The sequence below is a fragment of the Ailuropoda melanoleuca genome, chromosome 1 (assembly GCF_002007445.2).
Source record: "Ailuropoda melanoleuca isolate Jingjing chromosome 1, ASM200744v2, whole genome shotgun sequence".
NCBI lineage: Eukaryota > Metazoa > Chordata > Mammalia > Carnivora > Ursidae > Ailuropoda > Ailuropoda melanoleuca.
The window spans coordinates 159,096,009-159,106,646 of record NC_048218.1 but is presented as its reverse complement, the minus strand read 5'-3'; the positions used below and the strand labels follow the sequence as shown (position 1 = coordinate 159,106,646).

The window sequence follows — 10,638 nt, the reverse complement described above, 5'->3', positions numbered from 1 at the left end:
ATTTTTATGGACTTACACTAGCTTAGAATAGAAGTAAACTATCCAGTGGGTCACCAATGACTGAAAATACTCATGACAAGATGGCATGATGTGGTTGTCGAAGCAAAAACAATTTGCAGCCCACCAGGTCATCTTTTCAGTAAATGTGTGTGCCTCATTTTAGTATCAGTAATGCATACCTGCTTTGAAAGCTGTCTTCAAGAACTGAATCACCTAGTGTTTATTCTATCTAAGGCACTGTAAGAAGATAATGCATCTTAAATTTGCTGATTTGGTCCCCTGAATAATGTGGCATTCATTACTCAAAGACCTTAAATAAATATCAAGTTGTGAACTACAAACCTAAACATATTATTATTTAATAATTAATTTATAAGGACTTTAATGAGTGATTTAAAATTTAAAAATTAGATTTGAATCTGCTGAAGTACCTTTTCTTTATTTTTTTTTAAAGATAAAAGTCTCAATCCCTAATTTAGCTTCTTTTTGTTATAGAACACCTGCTTTAAGAAAAAATATAGGGATTAAATAGACTTATAAAATTGATAATGTATGTGTACATGATCATTCATTTTGAAAAAATTATTACAAGTGTCCCCAAAATCCTGAGCTCATCAAAGTAAAAAATTCCATAGCTGATTGGAATAATTTTGGGGACAAGCTGCTTTGATTCCTTTAAAAGTAGTGTTTTAATTAAAATGATATATTTTAAAACCATTTAAAGAACAGTACAGCAATTATATACTTTTAAATTGTGTCAGTCCTAAAAAGCAGCTGGTCTCTACTTACTTTCCACCTTTATTAGCTGATTAGCCCACAGATCCTTATAAACTGTTTGGTACACCAATTCTTAGCATGGTTGCTGGTTCTGGTGAGGGAAGAGACTTTGAGAGAATGATGCCTATGGAGTGTCCTTTAAATTCCTTTGTAATAAAACATGAATAAAAATTAGGTGGGGTATTAATTAGATAGGAAGGTGTTTTATTGACATCTGTAGGTATGACCATGGGATTGGTGTTGACAGGTTCTAGGGGAAAGTAGGCATTGCAGGTACAAGCATACCTTGGAGATATTGCAAATTTCATTCCAGATCACTGCAATAAAGCAAATGTCACAATAAAGTGAGTCAAATGAATTTTTTGGTTTCCCAGTACATATAAAAGTTATGTTAACACTACACTGTAGTCTATTAAATGTGCAATGGCATTATTTTTAAAAAGCCCCACAATGTACATCCTTAATTTAAAAAATACTTTATTCCTAAAAAATGCTAGCCATCATTTGAGCTTTCAGCAAGGCATAATTTCTTTGCTGGAGGAGGGTTCCACCTGGATGACGATGGCTGCTGACTGATCAGCCTGTGGTTGATGAAGTTGCGGTGGCTATGGCAATTTCTTAGAATAAGACAATAGTGAAGTTTGCTGATTCAAAGGACATTTCATTTTATGAACAATTTCTCTGTAGCATGTGATGCTGTTTGATAGCATTTTACCCACAGAACTTCTTTCAAAATTGGAGTCAATCCTCTCAAATGCTGCAGCTTTATCAACAAAGTTTATGCAATATTCTAAAACCTTTCTTGTCATTTCAACAATCGTAGATTCCATCTCAAGAAACCTCTTTCTTTTCTTATCCATTTGAAGCAATTTCTCATCCATTCAAGTTTTATCATGAGATTGCAGCCATTCAGTCTCATCTTCAGGCTCCACATCTGGTTCTAGTTCTCTTGCTGTTTCCACCACATCTGCAGTGACTTCCTCCACTGAAGTCTTGAACCCCTCCATACAATGCATGAGGGCTGGAATCGATTTTTTCCAAACCCCTGTTCATGTTGATATTTTGACCTGTTCCCATGTATCACAAATGTTCTTAATAGAATCTAGAATGGTGAGTCCTTTCCAGAAGATTTTCCATTCACTTTGACCAGAATCATCAGAGGAAGCACTATGTATGGCAGCTACAGCCTTATGAAATGTATTTCTTAAATAATAAGACTTGAAAGTTGAAATTACTCCTTGCTCCATGGGGCTGCAGAGTAGATGCTTTGTTAACAAACATGAAAACAACATTTATCTTATTGTACATCTCCATCAGAGCCCTTGGGTGACTAGGTGCATTGTCAGTGAGTGGTAATATTTTGAAAGAATTTTTTTTCCTGAGCAGTAGGTCTCAACAGTGGGCTTAAAATATTCAGTAAACCATATTGTAGACAGATGTTCTTGTCATCTAGGCTTTGTTATTCCACTTATGGAGCACAGGCAGAGTAGATTTGGCATAATTCTTATGGATCCTAGGATTTTCAGAATGGCAAATGAGCACTAACTTCAAGTCACCCATTAGCTTCATTAGCCTCTAACAAGGGTCAGTCTGTGAAGCCAGCCTGTGAAGCCAGGCATTGACTTCTCTCTAGTCATGAAAGTCCTATATGGCATGTTCTCCCAATATAAGGCCGTTCATTTATATTAGAAATCTGTTGTTTAGTAGATACCTTCATTAATTATCTGAGCTAGAGCTTCTGGATAACTTGCTGTACATTCTATATTAGCCCTTGCTGTTTCACCTTGCATTTTTTTCTCTTTTTTTGAGAGAGAAAGAGAGAGAGAGAGTGCGCATGTGAGAGAGAGAGAGAGAGAGGGAAGGAGGGAGCAGGGAAAGGGCAGAGGGATAGCGAGAGAGAGAGAATCTTAAGCAGGCTCCATGCTCAGCATGGAGCCCGGTACAGGGCTTGATGTCAGGACCGTGAGATCATGACCTGAGCCAAAATCAAAAGTCAGACACTTAACCAACTGAGCCACCCAGTCACCCCTCACCTTGCAGTTTTATGTTATAGAGATGGCCTCTTTTCTTTTCTTTAAAGATTTTAATTATTTATTTGACAGAGAGAGAGACAGCTAGCGAGAGAGGGAACAGTCAGGGGGAGTGGGAGAGGAAGAAGCAGGCTCATAGCAGAGGAGCCTGATGTGGGGCTCGATCCCAGAACGCCAGGATCACACCCTGAGCTGAAGGCAGACGCTTAATGACTGAGCCACCCAGGTGCCCCCAAGATGGCCTCTTTTCTTAAGCCTCATGAACCAACAACCTCTGCTAGTTTCCAACTTCTTCTGCAGCTTCCTCAGGCTTCATAGAATTGAAGAGACGTAGGACCTTGCTCTGGATTAGGCTCCGGTTTAAGGGAATGTTGTAGCTGGTGTGATCTTCTATCCAGAATACTAAAATTTCCTCTGTAAGTCTGTTTCACTTCTTTATCATTTGTGTGTTCATTGGAGTAGAACTTTTAATTTCCTTCAAGAATTTTTCCTTTGCATTCCCAACTTGGCTAACTTGTTCAAGAGGCCTAGCTTTTGGCCTTTCATAACTTTCAACATGTCTTCACTAAGCTTAATCATTTCTAGCTTTTGGTTTAGAGTGAGACATGGGTGACTCTTCCTTTCACTTGAACATTTATGGCCATTGTAGGGTCATTGGACTAATTTCAGTATTGTGTCTCAGGGATTAGGGGGGCTTGAGGAGAGGGAAAGAGATGGGGGAATGGCCAGTAGGTGAGGCAGTTAGAACACACACATCTATCAATTTAAATTCACCATCTTAATGCGTGTAGTTTGTGGTGACCCAAAACAATTACAATAGCAACATCAAAGATCACTGATCGCAGATTACCATAACAAATAATAATAATGATGATGATGAAAAAGCTTGAAATGTTTCGAGAATTACAAAAATGTGACTCAGAGACAGGAAGTGAGCAAACGCTATTAAAAAATGGCACCGATAGACTTGCTAAATGCAGGGTTGTCACAAATCTTCAGTTTGTAAAAAATGCAATATCGAGGGGTGCCTGGCTTGCTCAGTTGGTAGAACATATGACTCTTGACCTTAGGGTCATGAGTTCAAGACCCACATTGGGCGTGAAGTCTACTTTAAAAAATGAATTGTAATATCGAAGTGCAATAAAGCAAAACTATAAAATAAGGTATGCCTGTATTTGCTAATCTAGGAGGGGTTACGGAATTGGAGCCTGAGGTTCTCCTGCTCTGAGGCTTTTAAGCATATCCATACAGCACTGTGCTTCTCCTCCTGCCCACCCTACTCTGGAAACAGAAACCACCAAGACCTCTATATCCATGTATGATATCAAAGTAGCCATAACAGAAGACCTGACTAGGCTTTTATCTCCAAGAAGACATACAAATGGCCAAGAGACACATGAAAAGATGCCCAACATCACTCAGCGTCAGGGAAATACAAATCAAAACCACAATGAGATACCACCTCACACTGGTTAGAATGGCCAAAATTAACAACTCAGGGATCAACAGATGTTGGCAAGGATGTGGAGAAAGGGGAACCCTCTTACACTGTTGGTAGGAATGGAAATTGGTGCAGCCACCCTGGAAAACAGTATGGAGGTTCCTCAAAAAGTCAAAAATAGAGCTACCCTATGACCCAGCAATTGTACTACCGGGTATTTATCCAAAGGATACAAGCATAATGATTTGAAGGGGCACATGCAACCCAATGTTTATAGCAGCAATGTCCACGATAGCCAAAGTATGGAAAAAGTCTAGATGTCCATCGACAGATGAATGGATAAAAAAGAGGTGGTACACACACACACAGAGGAATATTACTCAGTCATCAAAAAGAACGAAATCTTGACATTTGCAACAATGTGAATAGAAATAGACGGTATTATGCCAGGTGAAATAAGTCAGTCAGAGAAAGACAAATACCATCTGATTTCACTCATATGTGGCATTTACACTGAAATTTTAGATAATATATTACATAAAATAAAGTACATGTAAAATTTAGACAAATTACTTGATTGAATAATAGAAGATGGCTCTTTAAATTTTTCACCCATAATAAAACTAGCTCTTATTTTAAGTAAGTGTTCATACACAAATATGCCTGTAATTTATTCCGCAAAACCTAAAGTTTGGAATAATGAAATCTTCTGGATGGATCATGTGAGGCATTTCACTTACTGGTAAATTGGAAGATAACTATCTAATTCTGCCAGAAATTTTACATTGTAATCCTCCCTATCCCCCTAATAAAGGGATATAATTGAATTTTGGGAAACAGTGGATATTCATTAAAAGAAAAAGTGAGAGAGAGATTATAAGAGAAAGTCCTATGGTCTGAAGAATAAGACTTGATCAAACGCTTTAATATGTATTACAAAATGCTGGAAGCTCCAAGGTAAAATCATTCTCCCTACAATATCAGGCCCAACTACATCTCTCTCTTTACTAAAATCTTTCAATTTAGTTAATTGGATAATTTTTCTCTCTTGGAATATATTCCCAATTTTATAGCCGAAGTCGACAGGAAAATAGATTCATTTTGTAGAAAACTGCTTTACAAACACATGGCTCAGAACATTTTTACAAAGGAGGGATGCAGGCATTATCTCACTTATATGAGTTTAGCAAATTTTGTTTCCTTTAAAAAATCTGAAGAGAAGATGTTGTGTACACAAAACATGTCTGTACTTGAATAGCATGATTCCAGGTATAGATACATGTAATAAAGAGATCAAAGCATGCCAAATAATTGCTAAGTACTTTCTTTGCATTACACGAAGATCAAAATATTTGCTAACTCCAACAGCATCACTGCACTGACTGTGCATTTACTAATTTAAAATACATATCTCGATTTCTCAGGAGTTCTTGATGAGTTCCCTGTTCCTTTATTTTCCCATTGTGCAGGACCACTATCAGATCTGCATTCTGTATTGTGGAGAGTCTGTGAGCAACCACTAGGCAAGTCCTTCCCTTTCTGGCCTTATTGAGAGCATACTGAACCACCTGGAAGAGAAAAGGAACTGTGATTGCTAGCTTGACTTAGATGCTAATAAACTTACCCAAATCAAATTGATAAAGGTAATCTAATAACGTTCTTTGTGTATTTGCTTATCCCCAAAGGCAATTGCCCTGCTTTGTGAAATAGTCACCGTACTCAATAGAAATCTAGAAAAAGTGATTATAGACACATTTAGACTTCTAATTAGAAAAGCTTTTGTGATAATGAATAAAAATAAGATGGTTGTCTGTATGTAAGTAGGTGGTTCCAAACTCAGAGTTGGAAAGTAATATTTCCACACCTAAGTCGAATGCCTAATTTACTTAATTTCTTCTCATAGCATTTATTTATTTATTTAGGTAGAATTTAGCTATAAAATTGTCCTGGGTAACCTCTCAGCTATGGTAGGTTATAATGTTGTACAGAACAAATGAGAGTGGAGCCTGAAAACCAATATTTGTTGAATATAAAAATATTCATTCCAATAATGGGTATCTAATTTAAGTCCCTGCAATAACCCATAAGGTGGGGGATATTTTCACTTTTGTGATGAATAAACTGAGATTTGGGAAGTCCAGGTCACTTGAGCAAGGTCATACTGCTATTAATGGATGAATCCAGGATTACAGCTTAGGTATGTCTGATTCCAAAAATCATGTTTTTCTTTCATAACGCACTGTGTCCTTAGGAGTCAAGAATGATAATCATCTACAAATAGCAACTGTGTGATGGTTAACCACATAAGATCTTAGCTCAGGCACCCTCTATTAAAATTCAGAGAAATTACTTAACTTTTTAAAGCCTTAGTGTGCTAACCTATAAAACTCACATTGCTAATAAAACAAGCTAATTCATCAAGTTGTGAGGATTGAGATTATAGCATATAATGGACACTTGGTAAATTTTAAGGTTATCGTTCATTCAACCAATGTTCATTTAACAAGTAAGTGCCTACTATGTGCAAGAAACTACTAGAGCACAAGGACATATAGCAAACTTAAACATCTGAAGGAGCTGGCAGTGTAGGTTTATTGTCACATCTCTTTGCTTCCTTGTTTTCTTCTCAAACAGAACTAATTGTCTATAGAAGATGGAGTAACTAGTAGGCTCTGACACTGCAGTGTAGATTACTCTTTTTGCATGCAGACTGCCTTATTAATTTGTTTGGTATCGTAATAATAATAAAATAGTAAAGTTATTTTTCTTGGGCTTTTTCCTTGACTGGAGAAACATTTCAAGAATTGGGCCTTTCTCATAAATCAGTTCAAATGAGAAAACCTTTCTAGAACATAAGATGCCCTGTGTCCCAACTCCCTTCTTCCCACCAGCCTCTAACTTTTTTTTAAAGGCCAAAACCTTAATTAGAACTTGTGACCCTATGACCATAATTCTCTCAGGTCTTTCTTGCCCCAGACTGACCTTCATTTCTTCCACAACACTCCACTCTCTTATTTGGTATAATATTCTGAGATGAAATAAGAGAATGTTACCTTTTCACTCTCATTATCAAGGGCTGAAGTGGCCTCATCCAACAGTAAAATTTTTGGTTTCCGGAGAAGAGCCCTTGCAATAGCTAGTCTTTGTTTCTGGCCTCCGGAAAGCAGAGTTCCTTTCAGTCCAACTTGTGTGTTGTATTTCTATTACAGGAACATGCAATTAAGAAAGCAAGTCTTGGTTATTTAAATTAGCATGGCAACTGTGGGCGAGAACCATCTAAATATTTCAAATTTTGCTACTCTCGAAAATTTGTATCCCAACAAGTGCTGAAATCTATTCTTGGGCTTTGCTGCAAATAAAAGCTAAACCAGCAGTAAACACTACCATCTCATTTACATATCTACGCTGATCACAAACAGCAGACCTTTGCCATTATGCTTCTACAAAGGGATTGTTTGAATTAAAGCATAAGAAAAAAATTACTGGTGAAAGAAAGTTCTCAGTAAACACAAATCTTTTTGCATTAAATTCCATTACCTTCTATTTTCAGGTCAAAAAGAATTAAAGTATATAAAAACAAGGAAATCACTGGGTTTCTTCACTCTGGCTCTCACCAAACCTCTAGGGGCACATCTCTCCAGAGAGCAGGATTCTGTTCTCAGTTCTGCAGGTATCTTCCTGGCAGTAAATTAGGCTGGCATCTGGAGACAGTCTGTTCATCTTTTCAGGCCATAATAGTGACATTTAGCACTCCCAATGTTTCCATGGCCCTCCTACTTACTAATGACCTTTCCTCCACAGAAGAATAAAGTAACTGCTAGAGGAGTATCCTAAAGCTGCTGAATATGCTAAATCATGACCGGTCAGTTCAGTTGGCGCAAGCAGGCTCCTCTTGCTTTCTAGATTGTCCCATTGACTCTACTTCCCTCCAAGGTTTCACACTGCTTTCTAGTACCCCGTGCCAGTTGTCTAACAGGTATATGCTATTGATATCCAGATAAGAATGTGTGGATGGATTGACCCCACCGGGAAAGCAAGTCTAATTATACAGCCTTCCAAAGGTGGACCCTGTAGCAGCATCACAGAGAAGATGCAGCATGTGATTAATATGCTGTTTTGTCTTAGTGCCTTAGAGAAGCTTGAATTAATTGCCTTTCCCTCCATATCTGACTGCCTTGCCTTCGAGGGGTACTATTTGGGCAGAGTAGGTATCAAGAGAGCCTGTGACAACCTTATGATAAATGTGTCTACTTCATCTTAAAGTTCGTTTTTCAATTTAAGATGGACAGTTGTTTGCTTTATATAAAACAAAGGTGTCTGAGTTACTAAAGCCCAGTAAAAGTGTCTTCTCTGAGGTGAATGCTCTCCAAAGAAAACAGACGTTACCTCCTCTGTGCTTTTATATAGGACTGCCAGCACGCTGGGCGCCTGCCTTCTAAAATACATTTTATTAAATTTGGAATCACAGGGCAGGATAATCAGATAAAACCATGTCATTCATTTCCACACACTACAAAGTTCCCATCTAAATTAGAGAATCCAACCCTGAACCGAAAATTGGGAGAGGACTAGGTGGAGGTGATAACGGTTTGTAGCACTTTTTTGCCAGTCTAGCTTAAATTGTACATGGATTGTTCTAGTGTAGCTGAAGAAGTTAACAATACTAGCTTAAAAGTCACTTTGCATTTCTTGGCCTTCTCTGGATTGCAGGAAGATATTAGCACCAAGAATGAATTGGATGAAAATTAAGTTCAGATGTTTTTGTCTATCATCAAGCAAAACATATTATAAATGTGAATATATACATTGTCTCAATATCAACCTAAAAACATTTTCAGATACTGAAAGTGAAGGTTCTCATTTTTTAATGAAGAATTACAGGGGTACCTGGGTGACTCAGTTAAGTGTCTGCCTTTGGCTCGGGTCATGATCCTGGAGTCCTGAGATTGAGCCCCACGTTGGGCTCCCTGCTCAGTGGAAAGCCTGCTTCTCCCTCTGCGCCTTCCCCAGCTCATGCGCTCTCCCTTTCTCTCTCAAATAAATAAATAAAATCTTAAAAAAAAAAAGAAAAGAACTACAGAGTTTCATTCTCCTGTTTAAAGGTTTTCTTTATTTTTATGAGAGAGAGTGCACAAGCAGAGGAAGTAACAGGCAGAGGAAGAGGGAAAAGCAGACTCCCCGCTGAGGAGGGAGCCTGACTTGGGGCTCAATCCCAGGCCGCTGAGATCATGACCTGAGTCAACGCTTAATCAACTGAGCCACCCAGGTGCCCCTCATTCTCCTGTTCAAACTGAAAATCTAAATCAATTTTCTGGCAAACACTGGGATGGATGGTGAGTGTCTTGAAATATGCAACCTGTTTATGACATCCTCAAGGAACAATGGCTCCTCAATATGAACCTAGGGCTAAATGCCAGTTGGGTTCTAAAGGGAACATCAGAAAGAGTCTAATCCTAAACCAACTCTATCCTAGAGAATCCCTGCAAGCCCTGGGGAGGAATTTAGGGTGGTTTCAGTGGTTGAAGTCATATTCCAGCAGCCATGATGTGGCTTGACTGAGAGCTGCATCTATACCTGGTATGTTTCAGAGGATCCTCAAGACCAAGGCGGTGTTGCTTCAACTCCCCTCCTAGGTGGATATTTCTGGATGTCTGCGGGTCATCTCCATGGCATACGGTATAAATGTGTTACCCTTATTGATGCCTTGCTATTCACCCTCTGAGTTTGAGTTGCCAGTCAGGTCCACAATCCCTTACCAGAAACCTTAGGGCTATATTTGTTTAAGAATTCTGTTTTTTGGGGTGCCTGGGTGGCTCACTTAGTTAAGCATCTGACTCTTGATTTCAGCTCAGGTTATGATCTCAGGGTCGTAAGATCGAGCCCCTCATTGGGCTCTGTGCTGGGCGTACAGCCTGCTTAAGATCTCTCTCCTGCTTTGCCTCTGTGTCCCACACTCTTTCTCTCTCTCTCTAAAAAAAAAAAAAAAATTATTTAGTAATCTCTATACCCAACATGGGGCTCCAACTCACAACCCTGAGATCAAGAGTCACATGCTCTAGCAACTGAGCCAGCCAGGTGCCCCTGTTTGTTTGACTTTAGAAGAAAATATACCACAAATCGTATATACTACATATTATATATATTTAGTATGTGATATATAATAGCACCCCCAGAAGTTCTGGGGAAGCAAGTGGTAATCATATGAATATTTGTGCAGAAATATTTGATTATTCATTCTAAGTAGGATTAATAAAGACTACATATGGCTTCACATCATTTTGGCCACCAAACATACAAAATTTGTGTGTAAGGGATGGAGTTTAACAGTTTTTGGAAATTGAAACTGAGGAACAGAAAATGTGGACCTGCATTGCTCTCATCCAGAATGTT

At 38.4% G+C, this 10,638-nt stretch overlaps 1 protein-coding gene across 1 annotated transcript in view; it reads right to left on the bottom strand.

Moving 5' to 3' along the window:
* Positions 1 to 5,618: 5,618 nt before the first annotated feature.
* The window catches only part of ABCB5 (ATP binding cassette subfamily B member 5), a 139,550-nt gene continuing 134,530 nt past the window's right edge, over positions 5,619 to 10,638 (bottom strand). The window contains exons 26-27 of the mRNA XM_034653248.1: positions 7,302 to 7,448; positions 5,619 to 5,816 (exon numbers count right to left, since the gene is read on the bottom strand). Coding sequence (XP_034509139.1) covers positions 5,619 to 5,816; positions 7,302 to 7,448 — 345 coding nt within the window. The remainder of the gene's footprint in view (positions 5,817 to 7,301; positions 7,449 to 10,638) is intronic.